This window comes from Tubulanus polymorphus, chromosome 1 (assembly GCF_964204645.1).
Source record: "Tubulanus polymorphus chromosome 1, tnTubPoly1.2, whole genome shotgun sequence".
NCBI classification, from domain to species: domain Eukaryota; kingdom Metazoa; phylum Nemertea; class Palaeonemertea; order Tubulaniformes; family Tubulanidae; genus Tubulanus; species Tubulanus polymorphus.
The window spans coordinates 8,354,295-8,376,317 of NC_134025.1; the positions used below are offsets into that span (position 1 = coordinate 8,354,295).

At 41.0% G+C, this 22,023-nt stretch overlaps 1 protein-coding gene across 1 annotated transcript in view; it reads left to right on the forward strand.

The window, feature by feature from the left end:
- The window catches only part of LOC141899880 (twitchin-like), a 57,538-nt gene that overhangs the window by 8,544 nt on the left and 26,971 nt on the right, over nt 1–22,023 (forward strand). The window contains exons 13-18 of the mRNA XM_074786522.1: nt 11–299; nt 387–558; nt 633–830; nt 1,542–1,803; nt 2,606–2,872; nt 7,594–7,620. Coding sequence (XP_074642623.1) covers nt 11–299; nt 387–558; nt 633–830; nt 1,542–1,803; nt 2,606–2,872; nt 7,594–7,620 — 1,215 coding nt within the window. The remainder of the gene's footprint in view (nt 1–10; nt 300–386; nt 559–632; nt 831–1,541; nt 1,804–2,605; nt 2,873–7,593; nt 7,621–22,023) is intronic.

Consider the following 22,023-nt stretch of genomic DNA (forward strand, 5'->3'; position numbering starts at 1 on the left):
GCTGTTGTAGGACAAACAGGATTATTTCAAACCAGAGTTGATGGTGAACCAAAACCAAAGGTTGAATGGACGAAAGGAAAATGGACAAAACTACAGGCTAAGAAGGATAAATACAAAATACACTATGATGAGACTAAGGACATGCATATCCTTGAGATTGAGAATGTTAAAGCAGGTGATGCCGGCACATACGTTTGTACAATCAGCAATGAGCATGGGTCTGATAATGTATCAGTAACGCTGATTGTCACGCAAGATGAAACTCTAGTTACTGATTGGAAAGCATCACTGCAACATATGTAAGTTTATTGAACCATCATTGAACCAACACCTCATCTTGAAAATTTGTTAGAAATTGAATATCGGATTTTTTTACTTGATCTTAGTGAGAGAGCCGAGAAACCAATTGAAGAGGAAGATGTTGATTTTGGTGTTTCTCTACGTCGAGTTTCCGAAGTTCAAGCCCCAGAGGAAATTAAAGAAGACAAAATCACTTTAACACACTTAGAAATGGATGAAAGCAAACCTACACCTTATGAACGTACTGAGGTTGAACACGTGAGTACAGAACTCCACAAGTCAAACAAGAAATCGACTGAAAAAGATATCAATCTTATTTTTGTATTGTTTAGGTCGAAATGGAGTTCAAGCCAATGGACTTTGGGGAAAAGCATGAGCGTTCTCCTATTGACGAAGGGGAGATGATTAAACCAATCAAAGAGAAAGATGTTGAAGCAGAACCAGATGATAAAGATAAATATCAACGGGAGCCTAAGAAGAAGGAAGAAGGAGAAGTAACAGCCCCCAAACTGGTTATACCTAAAGTCAAGGTAATATTTCAAACTGTTTTAGATTTTGTTCATTGAATCATTTACAGTTTATTATAGAATCACATAAACCTCAATATCTATCATTTATTCAGTTGATAAAACCAACTTTATAATTTTCAAACCAGATTTAATTACATTTTGATTGATATTGTTTGTAGCAATCGCTATCAACCGAAGAGGTATTAGAATTGTAAACAATATATGCATGGTATCAACATTTTTTGCATTCATTCATTCTTCCATATATCATTGAAATATTTCTTTTGCAATTTTAATCATCGTTGCAATATGTTTTGCATATACATGTTTCAGGGACCATCACAAAGTATTGGTTTCACTATAAAAAGTTTTAGCCACATTATATATTCTTCTATTTTATTTTTATACATGTACATAACAATAAGCATCACAATACTATGCAAAATGGTTCCTTCTGAGTGTATGTTATTTTAATTTTCATGACATGTTCTTATATTTTTTGCATTCTTTTTCATTCATGACCAATCTAATGCATGCAATAAACAGTACGACATAAGATCAAAAATATTTATTCACATTTTTCTCATAATCACGGACAATGCTCTTGTTTCCAACAACTTGGAAAAGGAAAATTATTTTGTATATTACAAATCGTTGATTACAAAATGCAGTGATTTAAATGTCTTATGAATATGAAATAAATAGTCAGAATAAAATCATTATCTTTTTTAGTGGGTCTTTGAGAAAGAAATTGAAGATGTCTCTACCATGGAAAAAACATCTGCGGACTATGAGTGTGAGGTCACTATAAAGGACTTCAAGGTAAAATGGACAGTCAATGATGTGGAGGTTGTTCCAGGACCAAAATACCAAGTTAAAATGGATGGCAAGAAGCATACACTGTCTGTGAATATGTGTGAAATCACTGATAACAATGCTGTAATCAAGTGTCAATTTGGCAAGGCAGAAACAAAGGCTAAACTCTTTGTTACACGTAAGTAAACTACGTTTGTAGTGTGTGCTTGTGATTTTAACTGGCAATTATCAAAAATTCATAAAACTTCAGTAAATAACATTATGAGTGCTCAGATGCTTTTCCAAAAAAGCCCCTGATACTGTTCTCAAGAAAGCGAGCTTTAATATAAAGTGCATTAAAAAAGCAAAATGCATGTAAGTGCTACCCAATGAAAGTAATACATTCCGTGATATCCATTGTTAAAGGCAAAAGATAATAAATCCTTCCTGAAAATGAAAATCTCTCCCGGTTAAAAAACCCTACCCGGTAAATATCCCCTCAGGTAAAGGAAAATCCCCCAATTCAGTCATTGCTCTTAGATGTTCATAACAAAGGAAATCTAGCTAAGAAATCCTTTAAATTTTGAATTTAAACTTTCATTATCAATTATGTAGAAACCAATTTCAGCTGACTCTTCGATCTGATTCAAAGAAATAAAGGCTTGCTGCTGATTGTGGAACATTAGAAACATTTGGAAACCCAAATGATATGTGTGACTTCGTAAAACCTAATTAATTTGATGCATCCTAAAATCGATCTATGTATTTCGTAAAAAACATCATAACATTGATCAATTTTGTAGTGAAATTCAACTTGGGGATGTTTACCAGGGCGACCTCAAAACCTATGCATATACTAATTTCCTATCTGAAACACAAGAAAACATGTGAAGCATGCTGCTTCTTGCACACATTGCACATACAAGGAAAACAAAATCGATGCCAAAGATTTACTTAAAAGATTCTGAAGATTTTGTGTTGCTGTTCCCTTTCATGCACAGCAAGAGAACGTAAGTTCATTCGCCCATTATCTGATGTTACTGTGGAAGAATCAGAAACCGCCACATTTGAATGTGAATTTTCACTGGATGATGTACCAGCAACATGGTATATTGCTGGTAAATCTATCAAGGAGGATGATCGTTTCAAACTTGAGCAAGATAGCTGCATCCATCGTTTGATTATATCAAACTGTGTTTCCAAAGATGCAGGTCCTGTTGCAGTCAAGTTTGAAAAGTTTGATTCCACTGCGAATCTGACTGTGAAAGGTAGGAAAATTTCCAATAGATATCAGTTATTGTCATCGGACATTAGATTTAGAATGTTACGTATAGTAAATGTAGCACAGCCATGTTAATACTAACTTGAATAGTTTGATAAGTAGATATTAATTAACATTGATTATGATAATTATTATCCTCGCTTCAATCAAAGGAATGGCAAGGTAATTAAGTAAATCTAATAAGAGAGATTTCCTTGATTTGTTTATTGTTATGAAATTGATATACCTTCCAAATTCGTTGATTTAGTGCATTTAGGTTAATGTTGTAGGAATGCTATTTCTGATTTGTCACTCTACCCACAATGCTTGTCTTGACCTCTCTTATGATGATTATGGACCACCTTGCTAAATCCGAAATTAGATCAGTTGTCTGCTTGTATTCTAAATAATACCTCATCGATTATTACTGTGATGATAAATGTTATATTTCCGAAAAAGTTGAAAAATTTAATTGAAATGTTAATTCTTACTTTTTTCTAATTTCTTTCATATTTCTTTTCGATGTAGATTTCTCAATATGATATTCCTACTTTCTATCAAATCTTCATTTAGCTTATATAGTTATCATGTGGTTGTTTTCATCTGCTTGAATTTTCAAAACTCATTCTTACACTAAACGTTTTAAGCAGACAACTGCCATAGTCTTATACTGTCCCATCTGTTTATCCTGGTTTCTAGTTCCGCTGCTTATCTTATTCCCCTGCCTAGCAATATGTAGCATTTATACTTTTGTGGGTAAGTGGCACCTTTTTAGATATTGAATACTGACTGAATGATTTTCCTGTGCAGAGGTTAGCTTTGGTGGTTTGAGTCGATGTCAAGATGTTATCAGTCCTCACGAGGTTGCCTGCATGCAAGATACCAACAGAACATACATTCCACAATCTGTCGTCCACATTTCTTCTCCATTATCACCCCAATCATCACTGGATCCCTTTTTAAGATCTAATTCTGAGATCTCTGGTTCCAATACTAACGCTAAAAATGATAAAATTGACCTAACGTACAGAGAAAATTTATCTGGCAGTATACAACCAGACACTGCAACTGATACAATAAGCGAAGAAGATAATTCCATATCTTCTAATCATAGAACCCCTTTTGATATACCCATGGAAGAAAAAGGAGAACAACAAGTTATCTATTCCAAGCCGATTAGTGTAAATCATGAGGATCAGGATAGATCGGTGCATTTTTGGGATGTTATTATTACAAGACAAGCTATCAAAGCAGAATGTAATGTCATCGATGATGATGATGATGATGATGATGATGATGATGATGATGATGGCGGTGACGAGGACAATGTATGTTTCTCAGATGAATGCTCCACTCAATCGTATACGTCAGATGAAGAGATGACTAAATATGATCTTGTAGAGGCTCGTAGGAAGAGTATGGATGCAGATGAAGGTAAACTATTCTTAGGTACTCGTAGGTCACATGACTGGAATTCATCGTTTTCTCAATTCTCTGATCTATGTGTGGAAGCCAAATATGATGAAACTAATGCAGATGATTTCGGTAGAAACAGGGGAATATCTAATTATTGCCCATCTTCTAGTACGGACGAAAGTTCCATTGGACAGCAAAACTGTGTACATATCCAATCAAGATCAAGTGATGACAAAGAATGTCATCCTTTAAGCGATGGTGAAGAAGGTTCTGATGCCTATGAGTTACAGAAGCAATCAATGATAGTTGATTCGATTGATTCAGGTGTGCCCTCATTATCATCTTATGATCTTCCACTCCTAAAACTCGATGGGAAAAAGTACAATTCATCGGACACTTCTATCGTACTGGCGCCAGTAGTAGAAAAAATATTACCACAAAACTCATTCCTAGATTACGAAGATGAACAGAGTGAAAATCGTACCCGTTTTGAAACAACTGATGCAAGAATTGCAAAGAAGAGTGACGATAAGCTATCAAAAGGTACAGGTCAAGTATTGCGTAAGGTAGATGTTTCAAACATGGATTCAGATGAAGAACATTTTCAATTTCGTGTAAATGGAGATATGTCGTCTCATAAAACTGATGATGAAAACGATTCGTGCCAATCGCTGGTCGATGAATGTGTAATCGGATCTGACAGGACAAACATAGGCAAAGAGCAAATCACATTCGCGCAAAGTAAATTATCAGAAAATTTGATTTTACCAGATGTGGGCCATTTTGATGATACGATTACTTTGCGGCGGATGCGTATACTCGGGCCGCCTAGAATTGAAAACATCATTGAAATGACCAAAGAAATGATTATATCAAAAACGAAAAATTGTGATTATTTCGAGAACGAACGAGAGCATGACATAAGGCGATATAATGTGGATGACCACAACGACCAGAACACTGAGAGGATTAAAACAGATACACGAATAGATGAAGGTGGTATCAGTCCCAGATTTGACAAAGAAATATCATTAAATGAAGATCAAGATGATGTATATCTCGGGGATAATTCTTCATTTGAATCGATAACGTCAGAGAAGGAATGTAATAATCCAGCAAATGTTTCCAAAAGAGTGAATGAATTGAACGAGGCGGTGGATACATGCAGTCATTTAAAAGATGTTGTCCAAAATGCACAACCGATACCGGATGAATTAATAAAAGATATGGACTACTCCAGTGATATAAAATATTCCGATAACCTGTCTCACGCGGATTGTCTTCAAGTAGTACATGCTAGGCCAGTTATGGCAATAAACCCCCCTGACAGTCTACCTGATCATGGAATTGAAATTGTGCACGCAACGCCAGCCATGGTGATTAATATCTATCCAAATAACCACGTTGATACTTCCAAACTATTCGATGATCAAATGCAAATAGTCCACGCGCGCCCTGCATTTGCATTGTGTGAAGGTGATGACATCGGTTCAAAACAAGACTCTTCCCATTACTGTTGTTTATCTGATATCGCTGCTGAAACAAATCCAAATAAGGTTGATAGGTCACCTATAACGAGACCAGCAAATCCTTACTATGATCTAACCCCAACAGGAAGTGATGATTTTGATGAGATGAGATTTGTGGATCGTCGAACTATTGATTCCCATTCTTTGTCAATGTGCGAGAAAGAATCTAAATCCGAACCTAAACCGTCAAAGAAAGTAGAGGCAATGTTAAATAATACCTGGCCTGAATATTTAGACTTCCCCCAGAGTGAATGTGATGACGAAATAGATATGTTCAATTTTTCCTATGAAGATTTGGAATCTTATTGCCCTCAGCATGTAGGCGCAGGTGAACGTTATCCACCAATGACCCCTCATAGACGCAGCAAAAGTGTTGAATTAGGGATGCTACCACAAAATCGGGATTCGAGTCAACTTGATTATATTGAAATACAATCCTCAAAGGCTACTGAGGGTGTTGATGAATCGAAGCGCAATACTAACACGAACTACAGAGGACGAATGCTCTCAAAAGAAGTACAGGTTAATCTCTCAACTGAACGACCCCGAAGTCGAAGTGTTGGCCCTTCGATCAATCGTAAACGACTGAAAACATTTGACATAGACATATCAGAGAAAAAACGAGACCACGCATTGAAAACCAATATCACACCATTCGTCCGAAACGAGCTGAAAATGATCACAAGTGGGATTCGTTTATTATCAGGAACATCCTTTGAAGAGAAAAAAGTAGGAACCACACCTATTTTCGCAGACTCTAAGAGCGATCCCCTCAAAAAGGTATCCGGTGATTGTAATCTTGCAATGGAAACCCCAAAGGTCAACTTGTTTCATGGCATTCCAAGTAATTATAGTGCAAAAAGTGAGAAGATGATTATCCTAAAAAAAGAGATGGAAACATTACCACCGGTTGAGTTTGTGTTTAGATTTCCAGACGGACAGGTTAAATCATATGGTGTTTATAATCTATCCTCCCCTAATCGTCAGCTTGAATGTAGTGCCCTTGATGTCACTTGTGATAGTGTGTTTGGCGATGAACTAGAGGAAAGATATTCGCCGGATGGCAATATCGTCAGGCCAAAAAGAATTCCAGGAATATTCAGAGGTGTTGAGCAAAAGTGCAATATAGAAGCCACGTGTTCATCACCTGGCGATGTCAGTGAACCTTGTACAGCTGCAGTGTCTGGGGAAGAAATCTTTAGAACTTTTCATCCAAATGATGATGAAAGTAATTTTAAGGTCACCCAAACTAACAGTATCAAAGGAACTAGAGGCTCTTCCTTCCTTCCATCGATTACATCATCCTCATGCCCTCCTTTCTCAAAACGAAAATCAAACCACAGTGTTTGCAAACCAATCATGAATGAAGGTATGTCTTACAACATCAACAATATATTACTTTTGGAAACATATCCATAAATGTGGCAAATATCGTTGCATCATTCAACACAATTACAAGATATTGTGCACATTTTCTCATTACTATATGATTTTATTACTTTTCACACATAAACAGTGTATCATATAGTTCGAAATGAACAAAGGGTAATTGCCCGATGCTTGATACGTACCACGTATGTATGTGTGTCCATGACTTAATTATTATGATTATTAAATTTTTGATGAATTGTAGAGAAATGAATATAATGTTTGGTAAAACATGTGCACGTTTTGCATTATTTTCGCCATGTTTATTAGAAAAACAAAAAAGAATTGATTGATGTATTATTCACATGGCATTTTCTTTTCATTAATAATGTATATTTTGTCTAAATTTTTACAGGAAAAAAGGTGAAAGAGGAGCCAGCAGGTAAGACGAATTCCGTTTTTATTTTCGGTCAGGTTTACATAATGATAATGACTTAATGATAATACAGATATAAAAAAGACAATAAGTGGCTGTTGCTTTTTGTTAAGAAAAAAAAAGGATGACTATCATTTACATTTGAGAGTGAAAGATTTAGTTTTAGTTTCTAAACAAAACAACTTTTCGAGAAAACTACTCGAGTCTAGTTGCATAGTCTAGATTTGGGTCAAGAACTGGTTTTAATTTATTAGATTGGCTATAGAATCAAGATGATCTTAAACTAGTTTTAAAAAAAACCATGACTGCGCAACTAGGCCCTGCTTCCGATTGCATTGTTTTTATTTCAATTTTGTTTAATTTAACTAGAAGTACGCATGCATTGTACTAACGATAAAGGTGATGACAGTGACTCTGGTTCATCTACATATTCCGCTCATTCATCATCAGAAAAAGATGAGAAAACACTTTCTAACCTTAAAGACAAAAATCAAATTAGAACAAAAAGGAAATACAGAAAGCAAAGTATTAGTTCTAAATCATCACTATCTGACTCAACTAACGAATCGGATAGTAATCCCCTTAGTTTTAAGAGAAAAAATGATCAAAACAGCAAACAATCTGAACAAAATATCTTAAACGAACAAACGGAACCTAAAATCGAATTAGCTGACTCCGATGAACATACAGATGACTCCATTAGTCATACAGATATTAAGATCACAAAACCCGACCTTGATTATCCAGAAATCGATATTGCGTTCCCAGTGAAGGCCGATAAATCATCATCGTCATCATCCTCATCATCCAGCGACAGCGATGATGACGATAAGGATATCGATGTTAAAGCACGGATTGTCATACCGCAACCCGATATACAAGCACCTTCGCCTGAGAAAGGCCCATCGTCTTCGAGTAGTAGTGAATCCGAGGACGAAGACGGCGAGAAAACGAAACGTAACTTCAAATTGCCATCCGTGTCATTACCAAAACCTCACTGGAATAGACATGATAGATATGAATTACCGACTGGTGACTTGCCCGACGATGAGGTCGAAATACAGGCTCCGGTCGTCGAGCCTCCTATTGTAAAACAAGAACGCAAATCCAGCACTAGCTCTAGCACAAGTGCTGACAGTTCCGACGGTATCAAACCTGAATTTCAATCAAACGTTCAAATTCAAAAGCCCGACGTCGACGTTGAACTTCCCGAGGTGCACGCAGAGGTCGAGTTAGACAAACCAAAAATCGAAATGCCGAAGCGTCCTACGCTCGATATCGGCTTCGACAATAACGACATTCAACAAAAGGACAGCAGCGATAGTAGTGGCAGCGAGTCAGATGACGAGGAAGGCAAATTGAAAAGCAAAAGTAAACTTTACATGCCCCATATCAAAATGCCAAACCTTCGCAGAGATAAAGGCTCAAAAGAGCCGAAAGATGACGATGACGACAAAAAGAAAAGAAAATCGAAATTCAAAATGCCTGCGTTCAATATAAAGAAACCTCATTTCGGTGGCAAGCGAGGAAAATATGATCTACCCGATAGAGAACTGCCGGAACCAGAAATCGAATTAGAGATTGCTCCACCGGACGTAAACGCCGAAGTGAAAATTGAACGAAAAACCAGTACTTCATCAGCTGAATCCGATAAAGATACACAGGTCGAAATTACAAAACCCGACATTGATTATCCAGAAATCGATATTGCGTTACCAGTGAAGGTCGATAAATCATCATCGTCATCATCCTCATCATCCAGCGACAGCGATGATGACGATAAGGATATCGATGTTAAAGCACGGATTGTCATACCGCAACCCGATATACAAGCACCTTCGGCTGAGAAAGTCACATCGTCTTCGAATTGTAGTGAACCCGAGGACGAAGACGGCGAGAAAACGAAACGTAACTTCAAATTGCCATCCGTTTCATTACCAAAACCTCACTGGAATAGACATGGTAAATATGAATTACCGACTGGTGACTTGCCCGACGATGAGGTCGAAGTACAGGCTCCGATCGTCGAGCCTCCTATTGTAAAACAAGAACGCAAATCCAGCACTAGCTCTAGCACAAGTGCTGACAGTTCCGACGATATCAAACCTGAATTTCAATCAAACGTTCAAATTCAAAAGCCCGACGTCGACATTAAACTTCCCGAAGTGCACGCAGAGGTCGAGTTAGACAAACCAGAAATCGAAATGCCGAAGCGGCCTACGCTCGATATCGGCTTCGACAATAACAACGTTCAACAAAAGGACAGCAGCGATAGTAGTGGCAGCGAGTCAGATGACGAGGAAGACAAATTGAAGAGAAAAAGTAAACTTCACATGCCCCATATCAAAATGCCAAACTTTCGCAGAGATAAAGGCTCAAAAGAGCCGAAAAAAGACGACGAAGTCGACGACGACAAAAAGAAAAGAAAATCGAAATTCAAAATGCCTACGTTCAATATAAAGAAACCTCATTTCGGTGGCAAGCGAGGAAAATATGATCTACCCGATAGAGAAGAGCCGGAACCAGAAATCGAATTAGAGACTGCTCCACCGGACGTAAGCGCCGAAGTGAAAATTGAACGAAAAACCAGTACTTCATCAGCTGAATCCGATAAAGATACACAGGTCGAAATAACAAAACCCGACTTTGATTATCCAGAAATCGATATTGCGTTACCCGTGAAGGCCGATAAATCATCATCGTCATCATCCAGCGACAGCGATGATGACGATAAGGATATCGATGTTAAAGCACGGATTGTCATACCGCAACCCGATATACAAGCACCTTCGGCTGAGAAAGGCCCATCATCTTCGAGTAGTAGTGAATCCGAGGACGAAGACGGCGAGAAAACGAAACGTAACTTCAAATTGCCATCCGTGTCATTACCAAAACCTCACTGGAATAGACATGATAGATATGAATTACCGACTGGTGACTTGCCCGACGATGAGGTCGAAATACAGGCTCCGGTCGTCGAGCCTCCTATTGTAAAACAAGAACGCAAATCCAGCACTAGCTCTAGCACAAGTGCTGACAGTTCCGACGGTATCAAACCTGAATTTCAATCAAACGTTCAAATTCAAAAGCCCGACGTCGACGTTGAACTTCCCGAGGTGCACGCAGAGGTCGAGTTAGACAAACCAAAAATCGAAATGCCGAAGCGTCCTACGCTCGATATCGGCTTCGACAATAACGACATTCAACAAAAGGACAGCAGCGATGGTAGTGGCAGCGAGTCAGATGACGAGGAAGGCAAATTGAAAAGCAAAAGTAAACTTTACATGCCCCATATCAAAATGCCAAACCTTCGCAGAGATAAAGGCTCAAAAGAGCCGAAAGATGACGATGACGACAAAAAGAAAAGAAAATCGAAATTCAAAATGCCTACGTTCAATATAAAGAAACCTCATTTCGGTGGAAAGCGAGGAAAATATGATCTACCCGATAGAGAAGTGCCGGAACCAGAAATCGAATTAGAGACTGCTCCATCGGACGTAAACGCCGAAGTGAAAATTGAACGAAAAACCAGTACTTCATCAGCTGAATCCGATAAAGATACACAGGTCGAAATTACAAAACCCGACTTTGATTATCCAGAAATCGATATTGCGTTACCAGTGAAGGTCGATAAATCATCATCGTCATCATCCTCATCATCCAGCGACAGCGATGATGACGATAAGGATATCGATGTTAAAGCACACATTGCCATACCGCAACCCGATATACAAGCACCTTCACTTGAAAAAGGCCCATCGTCTTCGAGTAGTAGTGAATCCGAGGACGAAGACCGCGAGAAAACGAAACGTAACTTCAAATTGCCATCCGTTTCATTACCCAAACCTCACTGGAATAGACATGGTAAATATGAATTACCGACTGGTGACTTGCCCGACGATGAGGTCGAAATACAGGCTCCGGTCGTCGAGACTCCTATTGTAAAACAAGAACGCAAATCCAGCACTAGCTCTAGCACAAGTGCTGACAGTTCCGACGATATCAAACCTGAATTTCAATCAAACGTTCAAATTCAAAAGCCCGACGTCGACGTTGAACTTCCCGAGGTGCACGCAGAGGTCGAGTTAGACAAACCAAAAATCGAAATGCCGAAGCGGCCTACGCTCGATATCGGCTTCGAAAATGACGACGTTCAACAAAAGGACAGCAGCGATAGTAGTGGCAGCGAGTCAGATGACGAGGAAGGCAAATTGAAAAGCAAAAGTAAACTTCACATGCCCCATATCAAAATGCCAAACTTTCGCAGAGATAAAGGCTCAAAAGAGCCGAAAAATCTCGACGACGACAAAAAGAAAAGAAAATCGAAATTCAAAATGCCTACGTTCAATATGAAGAAACCTCATTTCGGTGGCAAGCGAGGAAAATATGATCTACCCGATAGAGAGGAGCCGGAACCAGAAATCGAATTAGAGATTGCTCCACCGGACGTAAACGCCGAAGTGAAAATTGAACGAAAAACCAGTACTTCATCAGCTGAATCCGATAAAGATACACAGGTCGAAATTACAAAACCCGACATTGATTATCCAGAAATCGATATTGCGTTACCAGTGAAGGTCGATAAATCATCACCGTCATCATCCTCATCATCCAGCGACAGCGATGATGACGATAAGGATATCGATGTTAAAGCACACATTGCCATACCGCAACCCGATATACAAGCACCTTCGCCTGAGAAAGGCCCATCATCTTCGAGTAGTAGTGAATCCGAGGACGAAGACGGCGAGAAAACGAAACGTAACTTCAAATTGCCATCCGTTTCATTACTAAAACCTCACTGGAATAGACATGATAAATATGAATTACCGACTGGTGACTTGCCCGACGATGAGGTCGAAATACAGGCTCCGGTCGTCGAGCCTCCAATTGTAAAACAAGAACGCAAATCCAGCACTAGCTCTAGCACAAGTGCTGACAGTTCCGACGATATCAAACCTGAATTTCAATCAAACGTTCAAATTCAAAAGCCCGACGTCGACGTTGAACTTCCCGAGGTGCACGCAGAGGTCGAGTTAGACAAACCAAAAATCGAAATGCCGAAGCGGCCTACGCTCGATATCGGCTTCGAAAATGACGACGTTCAACAAAAGGACAGCAGCGATAGTAGTGGCAGCGATTCAGATGACGAGGAAAGCAAATTGAAGAGAAAAAGTAAACTTCACATGCCCCATATCAAAATGCCAAACTTTCGCAGAGATAATGGCTCAAAAGAGCCGAAAGATGACGACGACGACGACGACAAAAAGAAAAGAAAATCGAAATTCAAAATGCCTGCGTTCAATATAAAGAAACCTCATTTCGGTGGAAAGCGAGGAAAATATGATCTACCCGATAGAGAAGAGCCGGAACCAGAAATCGAATTAGAGATTGCTCCACCGGACGTAAACGCCGAAGTGAAAATTGAACGAAAAACCAGTACTTCATCAGCCGAATCCGATGAAGATGCACAGGTCGAAATTACAAAACCCGACATTGATTATCCAGAAATCGATATTGCGTTACCAGTGAAGGCCGATAAATCATCATCGTCATCATCCTCATCATCCAGCGACAGCGATGATGACGATAAGGATATCGATGTTAAAGCACGGATTGTCATACCGCAACCCGATATACAAGCACCTTCGCCTGAGAAAGGCCCATCATCTTCGAGTAGTAGTGAATCCGAGGACGACGACGGCGAGAAAACGAAACATAACTTCAAATTGCCATCCCTTTCATTACCAAAACCTCACTGGAATAGACATGGTAAATATGAATTACCGACTGGTGACTTGCCCGACGATGAGGTCGAAATACAGGCTCCGGTCGTCGAGACTCCTATTGTAAAACAAGAACGCAAATCCAGCACTAGCTCTAGCACAAGTGCTGACAGTTCCGACGATATCAAACCTGAATTTCAATCAAACGTTCAAATTCAAAAGCCCGACGTCGACATTAAACTTCCCGAAGTGCACGCAGAGGTCGAGTTAGACAAACCAGAAATCGAAATGCCGAAGCGGCCTACGCTCGATATCGGCTTCGAAAATGACGACGTTCAACAAAAGGACAGCAGCGATAGTAGTGGCAGCGATTCAGATGTCGAGGAAGGCAAATTGAAAAGCAAAAGTAAACTTCACATGCCCCATATCGAAATGCCAAACTTTCGCAGAGATAAAGGCTCAAAAGAGCCGAAAAATGACGACGACGTCGACGACGACAAAAAGAAAAGAAAATCGAAATTCAAAATGCCTACGTTCAATATAAAGAAACCTCATTTCGGTGGCAAGCGAGGAAACTATGATCTACCCGATAGAGAAGAGCCGGAACCAGAAATCGAATTAGAGATTGCTCCACCGGACGTAAACGCCGAAGTGAAAATTGAACGAAAAACCAGTACTTCATCAGCTGAATCCGATAAAGATGCACAGGTCGAAATTACGAAACGGGACATTGATTATCCAGCAATCGATATTGCGTTGCCGGTGAAGGCCGATAAATCATCATCGTCATCATCCTCATCATCCAGCGACAGCGATGATGACGATAAGGATATCGATGTTAAAGCACGGATTGTCATACCGCAACCCGATATACAAGCACCTTCGCCTGAGAAAGGCACATCGTCTTCGAGTAGTAATGAATCCGAAGACGAAGACGGCGAGAAAACGAAACGTAACTTTAAATTTCCATCCGTTTCATTATCCAAACCTCGCTGGGATAGAAATGGTAAATATGAATTACCGACTGGTGACTTGCCCGACGATGAGGTCGAAGTACAGGCTCCGGTCGTCGAGACTCCTATTGTAAAACAAGAACGAAAATCCAGCACTAGCTCTAGCACAAGTGCTGACAGTTCCGACGATATCAAACCTGAATTTCAATCAAACGTTCAAATTCAAAAGCCCGACGTCGACGTTGAACTTCCCGAGGTGCACGCAGAGGTCGAGTTAGACAAACCAAAAATCGAAATGCCGAAGCGGCCTACGCTCGATATCGGCTTCGAAAATGACGACGTTCAACAAAAGGACAGCAGCGATAGTAGTGGCAGCGAGTCAGATGACGAGGAAGGCAAATTGAAAAGCAAAAGTAAACTTCACATGCCCCATATCAAAATGCCAAACTTTCGCAGAGATAAATGCTCAAAAGAGCCGAAAAATGACGACGAAGTCGACGACGACAAAAAGAAAAGAAAATCGAAATTCAAAATGCCTACGTTCAATATAAAGAAACCTCATTTCGGTGGAAAGCGAGGAAAATATGATCTACCCGATAAAGAGCCGGAACCAGAAATCGAATTAGAGATTGCTCCACCGGACGTAAACGCCGAAGTGAAAATTGAACGAAAAACCAGTACTTCATCAGCTGAATCCGATAAAGATGCACAGCTCGAAATTACAAAACGGGACATTGATTATCCAGCAATCGATATTGCGTTGCCGGTGAAGGCCGATAAATCATCATCGTCATCATCCTCATCATCCAGCGACAGCGATGATGACGATAAGGATATCGATGTTAAAGCACACATTGCCATACCGCAACCCGATATACAAGCACCTTCGCCTGAGAAAGGCACATCGTCTTCGAGTAGTAATGAATCCGAAGACGAAGACGGCGAGAAAACGAAACGTAACTTTAAATTTCCGTCCGTTTCATTACCCAAACCTCACGGGTATAGAAATGGTAAATATGAATTACCGACTGGTGACTTGCCCGACGATGAGGTCGAAGTACAGGCTCCGATCGTCGAGCCTCCTATTGTAAAACAAGAACGCAAATCCAGCACTAGCTCTAGCACAAGTGCTGACAGTTCCGACGATATCAAACCTGAATTTCAATCAAACGTTCAAATTCAAAAGCCCGACGTCGACATTAAACTTCCCGAAGTGCACGCAGAGGTCGAGTTAGACAAACCAGAAATCGAAATGCCGAAGCGGCCTACGCTCGATATCGGCTTCGAAAATGACGACGTGCAACAAAAGGACAGCAGCGATAGTAGTGGCAGCGAGTCAGATGACGAGGTAGGCAAATTGAAGAGAAAAAGTAAACTTCATATGCCCCATATCAAAATGCCAAACTTTCGCAGAGATAAAGGCTCAAAAGAGCCGAAAGATGACGATGACGACGACGACAAAAAGAAAAGAAAATCGAAATTCAAAATGCCTACGTTCAATATAAAGAAACCTCATTTCGGTGGAAAGCGAGGAAAATATGATCTACCCGATAGAGAAGTGCCGGAACCAGAAATCGAATTAGAGATTGCTCCACCGGACGTAAACGCCGAAGTGAAAATTGAACGAAAAACCAGTACTTCATCAGCTGAATCCGATAAAGATACACAGGTCGAAATTACAAAACCCGACATTGATTATCCAGAAATCGATATTGCGTTACCAGTGAAGGCCGATAAATCATCATCGTCATCATCCTCATCATCCAGCGACAGCGATGATGACGATAAGGATATCGATGTTAAAGCACGGATTGTCATACCGCAACCCGATATACAAGCACCTTCGCCTGAGAAAGGCCCATCATCTTCGAGTAGTAGTGAATCCGAGGACGACGACGGCGAGAAAACGAAACATAACTTCAAATTGCCATCCCTTTCATTACCAAAACCTCACTGGAATAGACATGGTAAATATGAATTACCGACTGGTGACTTGCCCGACGATGAGGTCGAAATACAGGCTCCGGTCGTCGAGACTCCTATTGTAAAACAAGAACGCAAATCCAGCACTAGCTCTAGCACAAGTGCTGACAGTTCCGACGATATCAAACCTGAATTTCAATCAAACGTTCAAATTCAAAAGCCCGACGTCGACATTAAACTTCCCGAAGTGCACGCAGAGGTCGAGTTAGACAAACCAGAAATCGAAATGCCGAAGCGGCCTACGCTCGATATCGGCTTCGAAAATGACGACGTTCAACAAAAGGACAGCAGCGATAGTAGTGGCAGCGATTCAGATGTCGAGGAAGGCAAATTGAAAAGCAAAAGTAAACTTCACATGCCCCATATCGAAATGCCAAACTTTCGCAGAGATAAAGGCTCAAAAGAGCCGAAAAATGACGACGACGTCGACGACGACAAAAAGAAAAGAAAATCGAAATTCAAAATGCCTACGTTCAATATAAAGAAACCTCATTTCGGTGGCAAGCGAGGAAACTATGATCTACCCGATAGAAAAGAGCCGGAACCAGAAATCGAATTAGAGATTGCTCCACCGGACGTAAACGCCGAAGTGAAAATTGAACGAAAAACCAGTACTTCATCAGCTGAATCCGATAAAGATGCACAGGTCGAAATTACGAAACGGGACATTGATTATCCAGCAATCGATATTGCGTTGCCGGTGAAGGCCGATAAATCATCATCGTCATCATCCTCATCATCCAGCGACAGCGATGATGACGATAAGGATATCGATGTTAAAGCACGGATTGTCATACCGCAACCCGATATACAAGCACCTTCGCCTGAGAAAGGCACATCGTCTTCGAGTAGTAATGAATCCGAAGACGAAGACGGCGAGAAAACGAAACGTAACTTTAAATTTCCATCCGTTTCATTATCCAAACCTCGCTGGGATAGAAATGGTAAATATGAATTACCGACTGGTGACTTGCCCGACGATGAGGTCGAAGTACAGGCTCCGGTCGTCGAGACTCCTATTGTAAAACAAGAACGAAAATCCAGCACTAGCTCTAGCACAAGTGCTGACAGTTCCGACGATATCAAACCTGAATTTCAATCAAACGTTCAAATTCAAAAGCCCGACGTCGACGTTGAACTTCCCGAGGTGCACGCAGAGGTCGAGTTAGACAAACCAAAAATCGAAATGCCGAAGCGGCCTACGCTCGATATCGGCTTCGAAAATGACGACGTTCAACAAAAGGACAGCAGCGATAGTAGTGGCAGCGAGTCAGATGACGAGGAAGGCAAATTGAAAAGCAAAAGTAAACTTCACATGCCCCATATCAAAATGCCAAACTTTCGCAGAGATAAATGCTCAAAAGAGCCGAAAAATGACGACGAAGTCGACGACGACAAAAAGAAAAGAAAATCGAAATTCAAAATGCCTACGTTCAATATAAAGAAACCTCATTTCGGTGGAAAGCGAGGAAAATATGATCTACCCGATAAAGAGCCGGAACCAGAAATCGAATTAGAGATTGCTCCACCGGACGTAAACGCCGAAGTGAAAATTGAACGAAAAACCAGTACTTCATCAGCTGAATCCGATAAAGATGCACAGCTCGAAATTACAAAACGGGACATTGATTATCCAGCAATCGATATTGCGTTGCCGGTGAAGGCCGATAAATCATCATCGTCATCATCCTCATCATCCAGCGACAGCGATGATGACGATAAGGATATCGATGTTAAAGCACACATTGCCATACCGCAACCCGATATACAAGCACCTTCGCCTGAGAAAGGCACATCGTCTTCGAGTAGTAATGAATCCGAAGACGAAGACGGCGAGAAAACGAAACGTAACTTTAAATTTCCGTCCGTTTCATTACCCAAACCTCACGGGTATAGAAATGGTAAATATGAATTACCGACTGGTGACTTGCCCGACGATGAGGTCGAAGTACAGGCTCCGATCGTCGAGCCTCCTATTGTAAAACAAGAACGCAAATCCAGCACTAGCTCTAGCACAAGTGCTGACAGTTCCGACGATATCAAACCTGAATTTCAATCAAACGTTCAAATTCAAAAGCCCGACGTCGACATTAAACTTCCCGAAGTGCACGCAGAGGTCGAGTTAGACAAACCAGAAATCGAAATGCCGAAGCGGCCTACGCTCGATATCGGCTTCGAAAATGACGACGTGCAACAAAAGGACAGCAGCGATAGTAGTGGCAGCGAGTCAGATGACGAGGTAGGCAAATTGAAGAGAAAAAGTAAACTTCATATGCCCCATATCAAAATGCCAAACTTTCGCAGAGATAAAGGCTCAAAAGAGCCGAAAGATGACGATGACGACGACGACAAAAAGAAAAGAAAATCGAAATTCAAAATGCCTACGTTCAATATAAAGAAACCTCATTTCGGTGGAAAGCGAGGAAAATATGATCTACCCGATAGAGAAGTGCCGGAACCAGAAATCGAATTAGAGATTGCTCCACCGGACGTAAACGCCGAAGTGAAAATTGAACGAAAAACCAGTACTTCATCAGCTGAATCCGATAAAGATACACAGGTCGAAATTACAAAACCCGACATTGATTATCCAGAAATCGATATTGCGTTACCCGTGAAGGCCGATAAAACATCATCGTCATCATCCTCATCATCCAGCGACAGCGATGATGACGATAAGGATATCGATGTTAAAGCACACATTGCCATACCGCAACCCGATATACAAGCACCTTCACTTGAAAAAGGCCCATCGTCTTCGAGTAGTAGTGAATCCGAGGACGAAGACCGCGAGAAAACGAAACGTAACTTCAAATTGCCATCCGTTTCATTACCCAAACCTCACTGGAATAGACATGGTAAATATGAATTACCGACTGGTGACTTGCCCGACGATGAGGTCGAAATACAGGCTCCGGTCGTCGAGACTCCTATTGTAAAACAAGAACGCAAATCCAGCACTAGCTCTAGCACAAGTGCTGACAGTTCCGACGATATCAAACCTGAATTTCAATCAAACGTTCAAATTCAAAAGCCCGACGTCAACGTTGAACTTCCCGAGGTGCACGCAGAGGTCGAGTTAGACAAACCAAAAATCGAAATGCCGAAGCGGCCTACGCTCGATATCGGCTTCGAAAATGACGACGTTCAACAAAAGGACAGCAGCGATAGTAGTGGCAGCGAGTCAGATGACGAGGAAGGCAAATTGAAAAGCAAAAGTAAACTTCACATGCCCCATATCAAAATGCCAAACCTTCGCAGAGATAAATGCTCAAAAGAGCCGAAAAATGACGACGACGTCGACGACGACAAAAAGAAAAGAAAATCGAAATTCAAAATGCCTACGTTCAATATAAAGAAACCTCATTTCGGAGGCAAGCGAGGAAAATATGATCTACCCGATAGAGAAGTGCCGGAACCAGAAATCGAATTAGAGATTGCTCCACCGGACGTAAACGCCGAAGTGAAGATTAAACGAAAAACCAGTACTTCATCAGCTGAATCCGATAAAGATACACAGGTCGAAATAACAAAACCCGACTTTGATTATCCAGAAATCGATATTGCGTTACCCGTGAAGGCCGATAAATCATCATCGTCATCATCCAGCGACAGCGATGATGACGATAAGGATATCGATGTTAAAGCACGGATTGTCATACCGCAACCCGATATACAGGCACCTTCGCCTGAGAAAGGCCCATCGTCTTCGGGTAGTAGTGAATCCGAGGACGAAGACGGCGAGAAAACGAAACGTAACGTCAAATTGCCATCCGTTTCATTACCAAAACCTCACTGGAATAGACATGATAAATATGAATTACCGACTGGTGACTTGCCCGACGATGAGGTCGAAATACAGGCTCCGGTCGTCGAGCCTCCAATTGTAAAACAAGAACGCAAATCCAGCACTAGCTCTAGCACAAGTGCTGACAGTTCCGACGATATCAAACCTGAATTTCAATCAAACGTTCAAATTCAAAAGCCCGACGTCGACGTTGAACTTCCCGAGGTGCACGCAGAGGTCGAGTTAGACAAACCAAAAATCGAAATGCCGAAGCGTCCTACGCTCGATATCGGCTTCGACAATAACGACGTTCAACAAAAGGACAGCAGCGATAGTAGTGGCAGCGAGTCAGATGACGAGGAAGGCAAATTGAAAAGCAAAAGTAAACTTCATATGCCCCATATCAAAATGCCAAACTTTCGCAGAGATAAAGGCTCAAAAGAGCCGAAAAATGACGACGACGTCGACGACGACAAAAAGAAAAGAAAATCGAAATTCAAAATGCCTACGTTCAATATAAAGAAACCTCATTTCGGTGGCAAGCGAGGAAAATATGATCTACCCGATAGAGAGGAGCCGGAACCAGAAATCGAATTAGAGATTGCTCCACCGGACGTAAACGCCGAAGTGAAAATTGAACGAAAAACCAGTACTTCATCAGCTGAATCCGATAAAGATACACAGGTCGAAATTACAAAACCCGACATTGATTATCCAGAAATCGATATTGCGTATCCAGTGAAGGTCGATAAATCATCATCGTCATCATCCTCATCATCCAGCGACAGCGATGATGACGATAAGGATATCGATGTTAAAGCACGGATTGTCATACCGCAACCCGATATACAAGCACTTTCGCCTGAGAAAGGCCCATCGTCTTCGAGTAGTAGTGAATCCGAGGACGAAGACGGCGAGAAAACGAAACGTAACTTCAAATTGCCATCCGTTTCATTACCCAAACCTCACTGGAATAGACATGGTAAATATGAATTACCGACTGGTGACTTGCCCGACGATAAGGTCGAAATACAGGCTACGGTCGTCGAGACTCCTATTGTAGAACAAGAACGAAAATCCAGCACTAGCTCTAGCACAAGTGCTGACAGTTCCGACGATATCAAACCTGAATTTCAATCAAACGTTCAAATTCAAAAGCCCGACGTCGACGTTGAACTTCCCGAGGTGCACGCAGAGGTCGAGTTAGACAAACCAAAAATCGAAATGCCGAAGCGGCCTACGCTCGATATCGGCTTCGACAATAACGACGTTCAACAAAAGGACAGCAGCGATAGTAGTGGCAGCGAGTCAGATGACGAGGAAGGTAAATTGAAAAGCAAAAGTAAACTTCATATGCCCCATATCAAAATGCCAAACTTTCGCAGAGATAAAGGCTCAAAAGAGCCGAAAAATGACGACGACGTCGACGACGACAAAAAGAAAAGAAAATCGAAATTCAAAATGCCTACGTTCAATATAAAGAAACCTCATTTCGGTGGCAAGCGAGGAAAATATGATCTACCCGATAGAGAAGTGCCGGAACCAGAAATCGAATTAGAGATGGCTCCACAAGACGTAAACGCCGAAGTGAAAATTGAACGAAAAACCAGTACTTCATCAGCTGAATCCGATAAAGATACACAGGTCGAAATTACAAAACCCGACTTTGATTATCCAGAAATCGATATTGCGTTACCCGTGAAGGCCGATAAATCATCATCGTCATCATCCAGCGACAGCGATGATGACGATAAGGATATCGATGTTAAGGCACGGATTATCATACCGCAACCCGATATACAAGCACCTTCGGCTGAGAAAGGCCCATCATCTTCGAGTAGTAGTGAATCCGAGGACGAAGACGGCGAGAAAACGAAACGTAACTTCAAATTGCCATCCGTTTCATCACCAAAACCTCACTGGAATAGACATGATAAATATGAATTACCGACTGGTGACT